The following is an 18488-nucleotide window of genomic DNA, read 5'->3' on the forward strand; positions in this document are numbered from 1 at the left end:
CTTGTCTAAAAAATACAGGATTCCTTTCTAAGCAGGCAGGCAAGAAGCAGGCAGGTAGCAGCAGGTGTTCTGAGGCTGTCCCTGCCCTCTTGCCTGGAGGTGTGGTGAGGAGAGACACCTGCCCCCCAGCCGCGCTCAAGACTCGGGTTACAGCAGAGTGCAGGGCGGAGGGGCTGCACAGATTGAGCCGTCACCATGATCCGTGCTCGTGCCCCTGCACCGTGCCTGCAGCTGTCACCCTGAAACATTAACTCTTTTTCCACCTGAGGAAGAGAAAAAAAAAAGCACAGGGTGGTCCACTTGGAAAGCCGAAACAACAGGCAGATTAAAAGACAGGAGCCCCCACTTTAAACAGCAGACCAGTGGGCTCAGCATGCGTCATCCAACCATGAAAGAAGAGCGTCTGGAGAGGAGAATAAACACAGTAGCTCTTAATCTGAAGTGTAACAATGTTTAATTCATGCTGAAGTCTCACAAAACTAACACCATTTCAATGGTGTTCAATTATAAACATGGGGCAAGATAGATATTCCACGCAAATCACATTTGGTCGGAGCTTTGTGGAATTCTGCTAGAAGACAGAGTACTTCCTGCTCAGAGGTTCAGTTTTGCCTTCTGCACTACTTCCTAACTCCCTAATTCCTAGTCTTCCCTGCTCATTCAAGCCTTATGTCAGGTGTACAGAGTACCATCCTCCATACATAAACAATTATTAGGCTTTGGCTTCCACCTCTCTGTTTCAAGCTCCATAGACACCATTTCTTGAAACAAAAGAGCCAAGTATGTTTCTGGACTGTGGCCAGGGGATTATGAGGGGACCAAAAATGAAGGAAACTGGAGCCATAAATAACAAACGCAACACATTCATTCAACATGTCTCCAAAGCACACGCTATAGCCATCTCCCTGTGTGTTTTTCAAACACAGAAAGAAGACAAAGAGAAAGGAGCCTTCAAGAGCCTGCGCTGTTGGGGATGCAAATCTTCCCACACAATTTGTCCAAGAGAACTGGTGACACTGACCCCCACGGCTCTGAGCAAAGCCTTTCCAGATGTGAAAACATCCGTCCACTGCAGTTGCGGCTCCAGCTCGCTGTGCCCCAGCCGGCGGGGGACAGAGTCACACACACACACACTCGGCGCTGAGCAGGCCAGACAGCTAGGCTGTAATGCACACCATGTGCTCTGTGGAAGCTGCCTCCTAAAGCCCTTTTGTGAGGGAAAACATGCAGAAGAACAAACAGGGGAGGCATGTGGACGTTACTTCGCTTTTTTTCCCCCCCTACATTCCTGCTTCCCCCCCACTTCCTCAAAAACGAAGGCAGGAAGTTATCAAGGTCTGTTAACAGGGACCCGGCCAGCCAGCCAGCGGAAAAAAAAAAAAAGTCTGCTGAGCCTCCCCACAAAGACAGCAGGATTTCACTTCGACAAAAATCAAATGCGCAGTTCGGATATAGAAATATATATTCCACCCCGCACAATGTGCTTTCGGGCTGTTAAAAAATTTACAGCGAGGTGATGAAAGCCTTCACGCCGCAGCAAGAACAAGTTTTCAATTAAAACCCCCGGCTTTCAGGAGGATGCTAAATGAGCACCACACAGCTAATTGCGCCTGATATGTCACCTAAGATCAAAGGCAGTGCGGCCCAGACTCGCGCCATTAAAGAGGTGACTGTTTCCCCTCTCCCCTGGCACGTCTGGCGGCTGAGGTACCACCTGTCTCAGGAATCCGCCCCCCCCCCCTCTCGGGCAGGCTGTGGTTGCCTTTGCAAATAACAGTAATAGCAGTGAACTTCACAGCACAGGGCAGGGCGGCTGCAGCAACAGATCCAGCCTGGCAGAGACAGGGAGCTGTCAGAGCTGGGGGGAATCGCCCCAGCAGCTGGGAGGCTGCCTCAATGATGCAATGCCACGCAGGAGGGAGGGAAGGAAGGAGAGGCAGAGATAGGAAGCAGGAGAGGAGATGGAAGGCCTTCTGCAGCCTGACCCACATTTCCAGACCTCCCCTCCCCTGCGCAGAGAGCCGTGTTTGGGATTACTCTGTGGGCCTCTTCCTCTGGCAGTCTGCTTTTCATTCCCTTCTGCCTCCCCCCCCTCCGTTCCTGTGGATCACACACAGCTTCTCATTAACCTCCTCACAGGGGGCAGCTCGCGATCAAAGCGCGCACCCCACCGCAGACTCAACACGCCGCCCTGCCGTGGGGGTCTGGAGACAGCGAGACGCAGCCCTTAATGAGAGCGCTGAAACGCCGCCGTCGTGGCCCGGCGGATCCCCGCAAAGGCCAACACGGCCCCGGCCTAGCGATGGGCGAGGTAAACCGAGTTCGGCTTCTCCCTCTCGGGAGGCGGCATTCCTCTGGAGGCGTGTGTGTGTGTGTGTGTGAGCCCAGACAAGTCACCGCCAGGATGCTCGTTTTGTCAGCGTAAAGAAAGGGAGAACTAAATCACACTCTGAGTCACCAGGGTTAAAAAGGGAAAGAGTATCCCCTTTCAATGAAGGAGAGAGCAGGCCAACCCCACGAACAGTGTCATCCCTGTGGTGGAGAACTCATGTCTGCAGGGGGCTCTTCATAAACACGGGACCTCCTGTTTTGGGGCTCTAAGCCTTTGCCGGCTGGAAAGGGCCAAGAATCGGGGGAGTGTGCACGCCAGGCAGTGCTCAGGGTTTCCTGGCCCGCTTCATGTTTCGCCAAGTCGAATCGCAAAGCCGCAGGAGCGGCGGAGAGCAGCGCCTTGCAGTTTCGGGCCGGCGGGGAGGCACGGCGCCCCGGGAGGGTCAGGGGAGCAAAATGCGAAGTGTACAAAAAACAAGTGCAGAAGGAGATGCAGAACTTGGAGGGAGGGGGGGCGGCACCTTGCAACAGCTGGTCTCAATTATCAGGGGGGAAAAGGCAGAGACCACTGGCGCCAGAAGGGGGGCAGGAGGTCAGGGAGGATGAAGATTATCAAAATACGAGCAGGCGGTAGGCCCTGGTGCCGCGATCTGCGGCAGAGGCGAGTGAAATCCGGGTCTCCGGTCTCAGGGCCTGGCTGAAAGCACGCCACAGGATGGTGTCTGCGTGTGTTGTGGGGAGGGGGATCGGAGAGTGACTTCCGTTTCCTGGCCAGATAGCCCTTTCCTGGCGAAATGAGTGAGTGAAAGAAAACAGCAGGGGGGCTGGACCTGCCACCTACAGCAGAAGCGGTGAGATCAGAGGGGGAATTAGCAGAGAAAAATTAGAATAACGAGTTCACCTGCTTGATTTGATTATCCGGTTTGTAGCCTAAGCTTAAAAGAGACCATTCCTAGAATTTAGTCAAAATATTTCATTGCAAGATATGTTTATTCCTCGCAGGGTGCAAACCTCCCTTGTCTCATTTCAACTTCAGTGAGTTAATTAGCGACAGAGTGCAGGTAGCAATGGGTTTCTCTTTCGTAAAAACTCAGAAGCACTCAAGGGGCAGTCTTTAGTTGCTAAATTAATTTCACAAGTTCATGTTCATGGGGATACTATGCACTCCAGTCCTTTACAAATAAAAAAAAAAGAAAATATCACACTACCTTCTGAGTGATTGTTGTTAGCAAGAATATAAATGTGTGCAGAAAATGAAATTCACCTGACTTTTTGAAGGATCCGAAAAAGAGATGGAATGGTACAGTACTGTACCATCTTTAAAATTATACTTTTTTTCACACGATTTGTGAGTTTAGAACAGCACGTCGTACATGTATCAGGGTGCTTTTCAACTCCGCCCTTGGTAAAAAAAAAAGAGATTTTCAACATACTGCTAACAAGACTGTGGCTAAAAAGGAGAATGTTGCCATCTTGTGGCAATAATTAAAATTAAAAAGGAGAATATTGCCATCTTGTGGCAATAATTAAAATGAGAGTGTGGTATGACCTGTTTGAATAATTTGGTCAAAACAGAAATGTAATTATAAGCATTACTATTAGTATTATTATGTTTCTTTAATTAATTAAAATTCTCTTCTTGAGACATATGTGAGAACCATTGCATGAGAGCTTTTGTTGTTGTATTGGCGTTCTTTAATATAATTTCTCTTTCAACGATTAGAGTAATAAAACGTCTTACAACTCGAACATGTTCTGCTACAGTGTATATACGTAATGAGTGTCGACATTTTACTCAAATTCTCCGCATACTCCTTTTATTGTTATAAAACTGTAGATTTGGGCAAGAAAGCAATCTAAGTCACACAGATCACAAACGTGTCCAAGACACATCCTTAAAGCCGAAACGTTATTCTTTATTTTGCAATATACAACCCTTTCATCAGGATTAACTGCGACAAGAAAGTGGCTAAATGTTCAGAAGAATATTGCCATGAAACAGTCTTTCTGCATAAATATGGAAAAATATTAATATTGGTAGATAAATGCAAAATGTCTATGATGTGAGTGTTACGCATTCCACACGCGTCTCCGACCCGTCTCGCATTCCCACGCTCACTGTTTCACAAACGTTCACTGTTCACTCGTATCACTACTTCAGTTCCCCGCTTTCCTCCCTTCGGCGTTCACTATTGCGGATTCTCCTCGAACTCCCAGGTGCGTGTTATTCGTTACAAGTTTATATTCGGTATTTGCCCTCCTCGCTTGCTCCTCTTTTACGAATTAGCCTTGCGTTTCGGATTGTTGCTCTCTGGCGCTTCAATGGTTTCTGGCTTTCTTGCTTGTTTCCTGGATTACGTTTTGTTTAGCGATTTGGATTGGTGTGCTCTCTCTCCTGAAGTCCTGCACAGGATCTATAGTTCATACCTGCCCATTGTTGAGCTTTATCTAACCAAGTCATAGATGACCGGTAATACACAGCAATGAATAATGTTTCATCTTCCTTCCCACATGATTTGAAACATTCTCTTTTAAAGCATGAGAGTAAGTCTTCCTTAAACAAAAACAACCATAAACCAACTTTCACGTTCATTAATATATTTGTAACCACGGTTGTTAAAACTGTTAGAGCAGACCAGTGAAGAAGGAAAAGAAAACTGATTTGTACACTGCAGTTCAACCTCCACTAAACCCATTAACTGAACAAGAAGTTCCCTTTCCCTTATGGTTCCAGCAATAAACAGATTATTCTCAGTCTTAACTCATTTCTCTTTGCATTGTACTGAGTGATAAGCATATGACTTCCTCTCTCTTCTCTACTCACATCTCTGCATTACTGAGTATAATGTGAAGCACTGTCACAAAGTGTGAAAACTAGTAATTGTAAAGTAATAGTAAAAAAAAAAAGTCCAACTGAAGTTTCTTTAATGTGAAGCTTAAGATCATAATAACCAAAAATACATTTAAACCAATTCATCCAAAACAAGTATCTTAAAATTAGACAATCTTATATTTTGTCATAGAATGCCTGTGTTTTATACCTTGGTGGTCCATAAACTGTAACCACCAATTCCCAGAATCTTAGCCCTATTCAGTTTTGGATATCTCACCTTTTAAACTCTAACTACTTTTAGACTTAAAAAAAATTAAAAACAATATGATCACCTGGCTAATCCAACTAAAGAGTATAGATATTTTTTTTTTAATTTTGCCACCACCAAAAATAAGATTAAGCTTATTATCAAGACAGATATATATAAGGTAGATAAAATTTCATAAATTTTAACTAGTAAAATTCCTTTTTGATAGTCAGAAATCTAAATATATCATTTCAGATCTACTTAAAAGCATTGTGGGATTCCCCTCTACAGGAGGAGTGTGGTTCTGGGAAACTGCCAGCATCTTTTCACACACCCATCCCTCCTTTGTTTCTTCCATCTCGTTATGGGCGCCACTTGTCCTTCAGGTCAGAGCAATTAATGTCAGCATCCTGAAAAAAAAGGTTGTGCAATTAAAAAATCCAAAACCAAAACATGGTGTACTGGTCACACACTAAAACACTCATATACAGTATCTACTTTCATATAATCATCTCATATACATTTTCTTTTCAAAATCCACACATCTGTACAAATATCTTTATTCATATTTTAAATCAAAGATTAGCGAGAGGGAAGAAAGCTACATTTTCTATTATGTTTCCATGTCTTTGTAGCACAAAGCATCAATGAGGAAGGCTGTATTGTATATCTATTGTACTATTGATTTTAATAGCACCTTAACTGTTTCATTTTTGTGTGAGACATAGGAACTACAATTGAGTGAACATAATTAACAAGTGATAATGTATAAGAACTGGTATTATTCTGTAATGGATCTTATTTGATGCATATCAGTAACAAATATATAATGACATTGTTCAAGCAATAATATTGTCTCTTTTCACACTGAAACCTTGGGCCCTAATTTCCTGTAGGGGCAGTACTCCTTCAGAAAAAATAGAGAAAAGGGGAGAAAGCAGTCGGGAGCATACCTTAGGCTTGGTGAGTTCATTTTGAAAGCACCATCTCACAAAGCACTTCTCAATGCTTTTGGTGTCCTCATTTTCACCCATGTAGTAAACTTGAACCAGTTGCTCAGAAAAGTTGATTGGTAGGATGTTTGTCACCTGAAGTGACAATAAGAACAACTGTTAGTCTTATGCAAAAGAGAGGCTGGTCAATGGCATACATTTCTGCATCCCAAAATGCACAAACAACAAACCGAGAAACATATTTGAGTTTTTGAATCTTTAGAATCTTTAGATAGAAAAATAATTACGTAACATTGTATGAGCAGAATATTTTTTCCAGAACACAAACACAGCCCATATTGCATATTAGAATGAAAGCACCAATAATATCACTACACCTCACTTTACTAAGAAAAAAAGACTTGAAAGCAGCCCACCTGGTTTTTATCCATTTTCACGCCTTTGGTAGGGTTATTTTTGAAGTAGAAGTGTACTTGATCGATGGGGTTGTTGTCACCCATGCCATAGTCCATTTTAGTGTTCTAAATAAGAAAAAAATATCTGTAATATCCTTTGCACCCTAAAGCAGCTTGCAAATAAATGATCACAAGTCACCACTATACACATTCAAAAGAATATGGTATCTGTTTTTTTAATACAAAACTTTAGGACTTTGTATGAGCTTGCAAACAGAGTTGCTGCCCAGAAAATTATTTCAGTGTTTGCTTTAACCCTCAAATTGTCAGCCTGTGCCATTTTATAACTGTGAATGTACTTATTTCAATACAAAGTTTTGTAGAATTATTTTTCAAATCAATCATTTTATTTGCTTTGGATCCTTTCACATACAGAGTGCTTTACAGAATTATAATGTGGTCAGCAATATTGCACAGATATAGTAGAACATGTGACCAAGGAGGACAGGAAACAACCTTCCACCCCCCCATTTATTATGGTTAATACATTTCAAAATCATAAGAATAATTACAGGAGATAGTTTCCTTTTTATATCCTGCATTCAGACATTTTGCTCTGTAAGTTAAGGAATGTTATGAATGAGTGATTGCTCCATTCATTGATGTTCTAACTGCTTCTTCCAATTCAGGGTCACTAGAAAGCAGGCCTATCCAGGCAATCAACAGGTGCAAGGCAGGGTACACCCTGGCTGGGACGCCAGTCCATCACAGGGCAGACACACAGACATGCACACAATCATAACTCAGGCCAATTATCCTAGTCAATTTAGAAGCCAGTTAATAATAATAATTAATAATTATTTATTAATTACACTTTTATAGAGCTTTTCTGGACACTCCACTCAAAGCACTTTACAGGTAATGGGGACTCCCCAATGAGAAATTTGGCCAGGACGCCGGGGTTACACCCCTACTCTTTTCGAGAACCGCCCTTGGGTTTTTAATGACCACAGAGAGTCAGGACCTCAGTTTTACGGCTCATCCGAAGGACGGCGCCTGTTTACAGTATAGTGTCCCCATCACCCCCTGCTGGCCCCACTAACACCTCTTCCAGCAGCAACCTTAAGTTTTTCCCAGGAGGTCTCCCATCCAGGTACTAACCAGGCTCACACCCGCTTAGCTTCAGTGGGTTGCCAGTTGTGAGTTGCAGGGTGATATGGCTGCTGGCTGAACATACTACTTAAGCTACTAGTATGTTTTTGGACTGTGGAAGGACTATAGGAACCTGGAGGTAATAGCACGTTGAGAAAACCCACATAAGCACAGTGAGAACATAAAAGCTCCATGCAGATAGCACCCTATCAGATGGAACTGAACCCTGGGCCCCAGCACTGCAAGGCAGCAATGCTACATTGTGCCACCATGCCACCCCATGAGGGGCCACTCATCCCATTCAAGTGTATATTTATATACAAAATGTGTTTTCTCTTGAGAGTGAAAAGTAACTTACAAATTGGTCATCTACAATTTTAAGGTACTGTATAATTAACCTACCAGAACAATAAATTTTTCATGATCCAGATCGAGGCCATGCACATCATGTCCTTTGAAGGCATACTGTAAAAGTAAAGCAAAAATATAAATTTTCAGTTCATTCTGTTGAAAAAACAGATACTTCTAGCAAGGAACTTAACGATTGCAATGAAGAAATGCATGGATCATTAATGGAAAAATCTGTTTAAAAATTCATTTAAAATAATTCTTTCACCAATTTACATTTAGTCCTCACCTGTTTTTTATGTGCGTCAGGTTTGGAACGTGTTTCTCCTACAAACTTGTAGAGTTTACGGCGCATCACCCTCTGGAGGATTTCACGGGCTTCCTTCAACTCTTCTGAAGTGGAGTTCAGGATCTCATGGAAGACATTGTCTAGGGACAGAGACAGGGCACTCGGTCAGTGCTTGGAAGAAATTGGAAATAGGAAGTAACACAAGTAACACAGGAAGTAAAATAATATTAAATTACAAAAATCAGTATGAATATCTTTACAACTTAAGAAAACTGATCAATCTGTCATGTTTAAAAAAAACAAGTCATCAGAGCGAAGGATTTAAACTTATTTAACACTGTGATAAGCACAGACACAGACAGTACAAAGACACTTTGAATATCATAACTTTGTCATATCCCCCAAGGCTAAGACACTCAAATTTACCCTAGCTGTCAATAAATACAAGGTGATCTAGCCAGCAGCAATTTCACTCTGCAGCTCACTGGCAGCCCACTGAAGCTCAGCAGGTGTGAGCCTGGCCTGTACCTAGATGGAAGACCTCCTGGGAAAGCTAAGGTTGCTGCTGGAAGAGATGTTAGTGCAATCAGTAGGGAGAGCTCACCCTGCCATCTGTGCTGGTCCTAATGCCCCAGTATAGCCATGAGGACTCTATACTGTAAAAAGGTGCTCTCCTTCAGATAAGATATAAAAGTCTGACCAGGACCCTAACTCTCCAGGGTGATTAAAAATCCCAGGGCATTTCTTGAAAAGAGTAGGGGTGTCACCCTGGCACCATGGCCAAATTTCCAATTGGCCTTTACCAGTCTATGAATTGGCTTCATCACTCTGTTCTCCTCCCCACTGATATGTGGTGAGTGTATTGGTGCACTGTGGCTGCCATCTGATCATCCAGGTGGTGCTACACATTGGTGGTGGTGCAGGGGAGTCCTCAGTACCTGTAAAGCTCTTTGAGTGGAGTGCCTATACAAGCACTATGTAAGTGTAAGGAATCATTTATCACAAAGCAGGCACAGTGGCTAATGTTCCTGAATAAAACCTTAAGACTTAAGCTTTATGAGTTGGAATTATTTTTATTTTTTAGCTACTTATTGTCCAGAGTATTTCCAGAGTGGGGGAAGAATTCATTTTCACATTGTTTTCCCAGCCAGGATGGGTCACGCATGTCTTTTGGACTGAAATAGTCCTTTCAGCTAATATTCCACTGAAATTAGTTACATTTTACTTTTCAAATATACTGTAGTCACACTGCATGTTACTACAGATTCCTGGAGGCAATGAGAACAAACATCACTGAAAAGTCAACCTGTCAGCTGAGTGTAGGCCTCCATATCATCTACTGCAGTGGAGAGATTGTACAGTCCATTGGAGCTTTGAACTGTAATGTGTTCAGCAGCTTTCACGAAGGCCTCTGTTATCCTGAAAAATTAAATCATTTTGTTACTGCTGTTTAGAGTTAAAATGTCTCTAGAGTCTCTCAAGATGTGTGGAGTTTGGATGTTGTTCCTACAGTATGTTTGGTTGGAACTGCAGGTCCCTCCTACAGTACCTCCCAGCGATATGCAGATTAGTGTGATTAGACTGTCCAGAGATGGGGGAATCACACATGGGGCTTTGCTCAGGTACAAACAATATTGGTTATGAGACTACAGAGACCTGCAACCAAATGGGAAAAGTAGACCAAATGGCCGCTTCTGTGACCTTTCTGATGATCTTAATGTTCACCATACATGGCAATAGCTCCATTACCCAACTTAGTTTGTACAGACCTCCACCGTGTCTATACTTACATATGCACAATGATATTGACAACCCTGTGCTGGAGAGCTCTCTTGTGAAGGCTGAACCGGATGTTGAACATGTCATACAAATTGAAAATTTCCTGGAAGGTACAGAACATGCAAAAAATGATCTCAGCAGCCATTGTCCTAAGACAGAGACAATGATTAGACCACTAATATTTACCACCATATTTCTAATCCTTTGACATTAAACTTGTAATAAGAGAAATATGTTAAAGTAGAACTATTTTAAATCATGCATATAGCATGAAAATAGCATATAGAATACCTTGTCTCTTGTGCAGATTTGTCTCCCTCCCTCAACTTCGCAGACACGGACGAACTTCAGTAAACGCTCATGGTTAAAGCTGTTTTGCATCCCAAGGTAATAGGAATCCCTTACAGTGTGAAGAAAAGAAATAGTGTAAAACAAATACATCACCCAAGGGTGACAATAAGATGATTGTAAAGTAATACATTAATTTAGACTTTAATTTGCCTTGTCTTTTTGGATTGTCCAGAAATTCTCTCTCTTAGTAAATAATTGTGGAATTTATACCTTGACATCTTATCACATATTCTTAGGAACATCTTCTGATTGAGAGAAAATGGGGATAAGACAATATTGGAATTTGCCATTCGAGTTCTTATGCGGTTTTCTGTGAAGGTTCCAAGACTCTATTGGATGCGCAGTGAACTGTTTCATTAGAGATTATCCAAATGTCATCAGGCTTGACTCTGAAACAGGTTTTCAGCAATGGGGGACTAGACTAATTATTTAATTATTTCCGTGATGCATTTTCCCAAAGTAACGTGTATGCCCATGCACACATCAGGACACTCTATTGAAGCAATTTGATTGTAGTATCTTGCCGAAGGATACCACAACAATGTTCTCATTAAGGTGATTTCAATACTAATTTTCAATAAATTGCAAACTTTGTATGATCTACTACCAAGCCACAAGAAAGGACGTGGAATTATTTTGGTTCAGATTTGTCACATTTACCATAGGTACATTATACATTCTGTGTGATATCCATTTAGGTAAAGATAGAACTAGCTTTAAGCTATTGGCTTACATAGTAAACACAGACAAAGTGGGTTACCAACTATCTGTCTGATAAGGCATAACATTGCAAACATACTGTACTGTAAAATTAATTTATTTAATGCAATATTAGGTTTGTGGCAATTTACATTGATTTCACATGGATTTTCCTGAAAGGGATGAAGAGTGCATCTAAATTAATGTAAAATGAGTAATTATACACTCAACATTTTGGTTTTGAATTGTTTTTGCTGATGTTTAACTACTTTCTCTCATACAAGAGTTATAGCTAAAACATTCTCACTTTAAAAATTATTACAAAATTTAAAATTTATTTTTCTCTCATCATTAGGATGATTATTTCTCATTATCAAATAGGATGGATAATCCTATTTTTACTTTCCATATCCAAAGGCAGAAACAAATACCCAGAGGATATCAGAAAAGTAAGAGGCCAAAAGCCAGAAAGTAACTTAACCTACTGAACATATGAATATAGTACCCATTCATACAGCAGACTGTTGCAGGTATGAAAACTCACCTGGCAAGATAATCCCACTTGTCCACATCAATGCCATTTCTCTTGTTGGCCACAATCTCATACAGGAATTCCTTGTCCGTTCGACCCTAATATAGGAAAACAAGCACAGTCATTTATAATGTACATTATGCATTAGTTTATCATAAATTAGTAGCTCATTTTTTTCAATTTACTCCTTCTAGACAAAAGTTATTTTCAGAGGAATTAAATGCTTTCCACCTCAACTGACACACACACTGCTGACGCAATGTGATAAATAGAACAACCTTGCAGAAAATATAGGACACTTCCCAATATGCAGTTTGGCTATTGCAGCACTTTCCTGAGCAGCTATACAGTATAACAACTCCAAGCACCACTTGCCTGTTAAAGATGGAAAAGCTTATTTGCCAAGGTACCAAATACAGAAACATGACTTTCAATATTTCACTTAACAGACTGACTTCTATTTTGTAGAAAGAAATACTGAAGGTAATGATGCAAACTTTATAATACATCATAATCTTTAAAATCTAAAATGAATACACGTACACTATATGTACTTAAGGAAAACATGCTTTTATTAGTAAACTCTCTAAGCTTACTTGATAATGAAAAGGCACATTTATATGTAGTATTATAATTCACCTCCTTATCACAGTGATCTAAATTATGCAATCATACAAATGTCAATATAAAAAGTCCTGTAGATCTGGTGAAAAGCAAAACATTTTTATGGACTATTAGTTTAGAATCACCTTTCTGGTAAGTTGTTTATGCACTTTAATGTACTTGGGTTGAAGAAACTAGGTTCTTGACAACAGAAATCAGCTCATCATTGGTTTAACTTGACCAGTTTAACTTTTATCTGAGCTCCTCAGGTGCTGCTGTTTTAAATACATCTAGGACATCTGGAGACACACTGGCCTTCTAGTAGGTTTGGTGATTTCTGCCTCAATCATTCATAATTAGCTTGGAAACTAACAAAGCAATGTGATCAACATGGTTATTCAGTTACTCACACATTCCCCATAATGGCTTTGATGATCTATCTGATTCTTAATGAAGGCATGGTCCTGTTCATCCAGTTCATAGTCTTCCATTGCTTTCTTCAAGTCAGGATTATTATTTAACATGTGCTCAAACATCTTGACAGAAGTTTTTTCATGCTGGAATACACAGGCAATAAAAGTATAGCGTAGTTAACAGCAAGAAACAGAACTCAGATTTTAGTTGCAAGATTATGCTACATGACTTCATAAACTCAGAAGACAAATTAATTGATGGACAACTAAATTCAAGGTGTTTTAGATGTCCCTTTAAAATTTAAAATTTTATATTTAAATATATTTAGTGAAAAGACTAAATTGATCCAATTTAAAGGTTAAATTAACTTCAGGTAGTCCAGAATCAGCGTTAAACAGATTTTGTGGCATCAGTGGTATCCAGTTGCTGAATCTGGAATCCACTGTCTTTCAAATCCACACATCTCCAACTTCTAATATCAACAGTGCTATCCAAGTGAAGAAGGTGAGATACGTTTGGTTTATACATTTTAAGTGATGTTCAGCCACATTCTGGAGTTTAATATTGGCCCTATCTTTCTCTGATTTTCAATTAACATTGTCTCTTCGGTCACAGACTCTTCACATACCCTTATTTCATTTTCGGACTTTCCGATTCTGAGGAGGAATTTCGCATCAAACATGTGAGAAAAAGGGCCATGTCCTGAGAAGGTGAAAACACAGTATATTCAAAATCTATGTTGCATGGAATTTGCAGAAAACAAATATTCAACATCTGTCAAGAGAAACAATAGTTTTCAAAAAGCCTAAGTGATAGAACTTTGTGAATGAAGCAGCAGTGATTTGGTTCACCTAGGTCATGACACAGCCCTGCAATCTGCACACACAGCTTGTCCTTCTTGGTGATCTTCAGCTCAGACTGTCTTTCTTGTAGCACCTCGACCAGTCTTCCAGCCAGGTAACTCACCCTGTGGAAATATGGAAATAATCAGCAGCTGTGTGATCATCGTCAACAGCATGTGTCTTTCCTGTAAATTTTCTCTGATAATGTTCCACAGAAAGAACTCTCCATCTGTTGATGATGATTGTAATATTTCAGGTCTTGTCATGTAAAGGGGTCCACTATCATTTCCGGTACATGTTATAAGAATAGTAGATCTGTGTCCATCATTCATAGAAATTCATTGCAAACTTTATTTTTCTAGCTGTGTTTTTATACATATAGATACGAAGCTGCTCTTGTAGGAAAAAGTTTAAGTAAAAAATAAGACAGATATGATTAAACAGAGCAGTGTATGGTGGCCAAACTGCAAGACTGAAAAATCTGGAAGTATCTGTTTTTGGAAGGGTTGGGGTGTTAAGTAAAGACTGCTTTTTGAACAGTTTTCTTAGGATTGTTATTCATATGTCATATTGATTGTAAATAGGATCTTGAGTTGATCAACTGCAATTTATACATTTTTTGCTTTACTGCACATGATCATCCTATTTGGTGATTGCGTAGTGTGAAAACTGATATTTATTTTACATCGTTTGTAAATTCCATACAAACCCAGCCAATGGAGGACCTACAGCTTTCAATAGAAATGTCCCTTCCTATAGGCTTCTATTAGGAGTTTATAAAGTCGGTATACAATGAATGTCAAACAATTCAAGATGTGGTGGCTTAGCTGCCAAAGTTCACTCATGTGGGTACAGTGCTGCAGTTCAAAAGTGGATGATATCAGTCCTCCTAATTGGAGAGTTTTGGAATGCTCCAAGATGAAAAGCTCTGTTTAAATTCCAGCAACTATTATTATTAATATTGCTGTTGATTAATATTACTGTTTGCATTTAAATTCAGCTAATATTAATTAACAACAATCTGGACTCTTTCAAGAAATGTCTGAATACAATTTTTGAATCAATTACTAATGTGCCAAACAGATGGGCAATATGGCCTCCTCTGAATCCCTGTTCGAACATTCTTATAAAAACAGAAAACAAGAGACAATCTTTAAGTGAATCAGAAGTTAAGGCCACTGTCTAGCAGGGGAGAATCAGGAGAATGGACTGAAAAAAAAACAGAAAGCAGAACTCCCAATGGCTAAAAAAAACACTATCTCTGCACATGGAGTTTCCAAGCTTTTTAAATGGTCCAATTTATATCATTTCTTTAATAACTCTTTGCATGCAGAGGTGTGATGTCACAGTGCAGAGAAATGAAGATGCTTACCCGATGGAGTGCTCAAATCGGGTGTGTGTAGCCCCAGGATAGACGAAGCTGCAGGGGCCCAGCTGCTTGATGAAGCGCAGCCTCTGAAACTGGGGGGTGTCGATGATCTTCACCAGCAAGGGGTGCATCTCAATGTGACCGTGGATGGGGTCGTTGAAGACCTGGAAGGCGGGAACTCACATGGAATAAACACTACAGGCACTGCAGGCTACAATTAACCCCACTGATTCTGAACAAAATCTGTGCTAGTTTAATGTAACTATTTTTAGGGTCCAGGTAGAAGGTGAAGGTAAATTCTGAATATCAATTATATTAATCAATATCAAAAATTATTTCCAAATAAAGATGTATCTAAATTCTTGAATTTTGTAAATCAAGTGTTTTCATGACGATATACACCAGAAAGTAATTTGGACTTAATTTAGCACTGTTTTCAGTCTAAAATCAAATTTAAAAGTTTTGCTACAATACACAGATTGTGTCATTTTGTCGTGAAGCATTTTACCGAAAACTCTGTATTTTAATTTTATTTTGTAATCTCTATTTTTCTGTCACACAATTTTGTAACATTATTGTGATGAGTGGTGAACTTTTCATTTTTCGTCACATAAGATTCCAAAGCACTGAGAGAACCCATTTTGTTCCCATCCATGAACGCTAATAAATAATAAATACTTGGTTTACTGTAGCCTGGTTGAAAAAAAAAACAATGACCGGCGAAACCTGGACTGAAAAACTAGTTCTGTTTTTAGACTTATTATGAAGTGCATTGTAATAAATATGAAAGGCGTTATGTAAAAAGATGTAATCTTATTGGACAATGAGATTAGTATACAGAGTGAATTTGTGTAAACAACAAACCCACAATTCGGTCTTTAGTGCCCACAAATGAGTTGACTTATTATAAAGTTTCTGAATAACTTATTATTGTTAACAATGATAAAGGAAGCAAGCACCTTAGGCTTGGAAATTAAATAAGACAACATGAAACATTATGAAGCCAACATTATTTCCATCTATTTCATTATAAGACAATGAAATTCAATTAGACCAGACAAGGACGTTTCTCGATAAAAAATATACAGTGTAATTTCCTTCAACTGTTCCGCAACCTTATCCCCTAATTACCAGAAAAGAGCATGAAATTATGAAATTAAAAAGAAAAAAACACATTACTGTTCTGATACTGTATATTACATAATTAGAAATGAACCTGACAGTTCTGTATTAGCCATCTAATCTGCCGTCAGCCCAACAGCTGCGGTCCCTGCTATTCACAGGGAAGGGCGGTGACGTATGCGTTACAATACGTCCCATAATAAAATAAAGTGTACTAAAACAGCCCATCTGAATGTTTCATAATAATCACGCAGTCACCTCAAATTACAGCATGAAATCAATGCAAGAAGTATTTATAATAATCTTGCGCAGAGAAAAAAATAGTTCTGATTTATTGCAGAACTCTCAAGAAAAATATATTTGCATAGAACTATGAATTTAAGAAGAAGACGAAATGCGCGCAATCGATCATATTCTATACTACAACAGTAAGTGCAGTAAATCTATAAACAATTACTCGCGTACCTTGTAGAGCTGATAATTTTCTTGTCCAGAAGCCGAGTTCATGTTTGCTCTTCTAAAGGAGTGTAAAAGCTGTGCTTTCAAAGGAATAAACAAGTGAAATGTATTCGATTTCTTGTTTTTCTGTTATATTTCCTCTCCCAAGATCGCTTTTTATACACTCGAAGTGCTCCACCTGTACAATATTCATTCGTTCTCATTGGTCGAACTCAGATAATTAATTTCTCAAACGATCGACACGCCTTCACAGGAATCTAGTTATTGCTTCTCTTTCGTTGCGAAGTGATTTAGGCGGTAACAAACTTACATTTGTTTTAGGTTTTCCCTCTCTAGTAATATACAGCATATTAATTTAAAAAAAACGCCACATGTGCTCACAGTATAAGACTCTGTTCACCTGAACACTTGAGGACAGGACAGGATTTTAAAAATTACTCTTGATCGGAAATATATGAATGTGTGTGAATTAATCATAAGTGAATTTGCTGAGATGAAATTTGGTTGACCGTATGCAGTATATTCCGAATGCTGAGTAGTTTCTCATTCCGATCTGTAAATACCAGACTGATATCATATTGCTCGAAAGCTTTGCAGGTTAGGTTTTATATTAGAAGTGCACAGAATCTGTAACTGTTAAAAAGAAACTGTAACAACATAAATCATTATTGTTATTATTAAGGACAATTAAGCAATAGTGTTTTCAGTGTAGTAATGGTGAACTATTGCACTTTATGATCGTGACTAGATTTTCTTTATGTAAACTTATGTAAAACACGGGTGTAATGCTGAAAACATGCAAAATATGCAAAATAATACTGCGAACTAAAACCTTCAAGCTCTGCTTTGTCTCTAAACGTCTCGGTGAACACTGAAATTGCATACAGTATATTCATTCTAGTTATAGCTCACCAAAGAAACCCAAAGCTCTTTTAATCTTATACAGTATATTGAATGTACCCATACGCAATGTTTTACTAATTGAACAGCAGCTCCATAGGAATTAAAAAGAGAAATGAGCTTTACTCCATTCACCATAATGTTTTTCAGCTACTGCTGAAAGATATTATTATTATTATTATTATTATTATTATTGTTGTTGTTGTTGGTAATGTTAATATTAAGGATAATTATATTATTATGCTCAGCAGACATCCTTATGTATGACAACTTGATTGAAGTTTCATACTCAGTGTATAATCTGTCAGTAATGGCAAGAATAAGAATTAGGGCTCCCCTTCTCTACTGATTATTTTAAAAATGATATTTTGACTTTTAATGTGTGATTTTATACCATATTTACACCCCACCTGTCCCTGTAACTGTATTTCACAGATGGTTCTTAGGAAAGCAGGTTACCCCACAAGTTTGTAACACATTAAGTCATATAGTTACACAAAAACCATTAAATTAACTCTAAAACATTTTAAATTTAGGTTATTCACACTCAAAACATTTCTTATTTAGTTTTCAATGTGGAATGAACCTCTACTTGTTCCTTTGCAGCCAGTGCACTGAATTTCATTGTGTTTGCATTATACAAGAAGGAAGATTATTTGTTCTTCAACAAGCTTTGTTTTGACCAGATTAAAATTCTTTGCTGTGTATAGTTTGCTATCACAGCGGGGTTCTTAAAGATTAAAAAGATGAACAGTAGATCAAGATGCACTATATATGTAGTTTAAAATATTTGACAGCTTCCCTGTATTCAATGCTATTTATGTTTTAAAGCTTATATGTATTAAATATCACTATTGAGTTATGAGATGT

The 18488-nt window shown here is 39.3% G+C and overlaps 1 protein-coding gene and 1 long non-coding RNA gene across 2 annotated transcripts; one reads left to right on the forward strand and one right to left on the reverse strand.

The window, feature by feature from the left end:
- The first annotated feature begins 1941 nt into the window (after positions 1-1941).
- Positions 1942-15460, forward strand: LOC138223304 (uncharacterized). The gene is made up of 3 exons (XR_011181727.1): positions 1942-2311; positions 6308-6374; positions 15102-15460. It is a non-coding gene; the product is annotated as an uncharacterized lncRNA (long non-coding RNA).
- Positions 5240-16829, reverse strand: LOC102695361 (deoxynucleoside triphosphate triphosphohydrolase SAMHD1-like). Its single transcript, XM_015364904.2, has 14 exons — positions 16725-16829; positions 15141-15301; positions 13778-13893; positions 13555-13628; positions 12923-13069; positions 11922-12007; positions 10619-10727; positions 10339-10430; positions 9855-9967; positions 8549-8688; positions 8314-8376; positions 6781-6885; positions 6365-6499; positions 5240-5821 (listed from the first exon to the last, which is right to left on the reverse strand). The coding sequence occupies exons 1-14, from the start codon at positions 16764-16766 to the stop codon at positions 5774-5776; spliced, it is 1431 nt and encodes a 476-aa protein (XP_015220390.2). The 5' UTR covers positions 16767-16829; the 3' UTR covers positions 5240-5773.
- Between the last annotated feature and the right edge of the window lie 1659 nt (positions 16830-18488).

The sequence above is a fragment of the Lepisosteus oculatus genome, chromosome 16 (genome assembly GCF_040954835.1).
Source record: "Lepisosteus oculatus isolate fLepOcu1 chromosome 16, fLepOcu1.hap2, whole genome shotgun sequence".
In the NCBI taxonomy this organism is placed as follows: domain Eukaryota; kingdom Metazoa; phylum Chordata; class Actinopteri; order Semionotiformes; family Lepisosteidae; genus Lepisosteus; species Lepisosteus oculatus.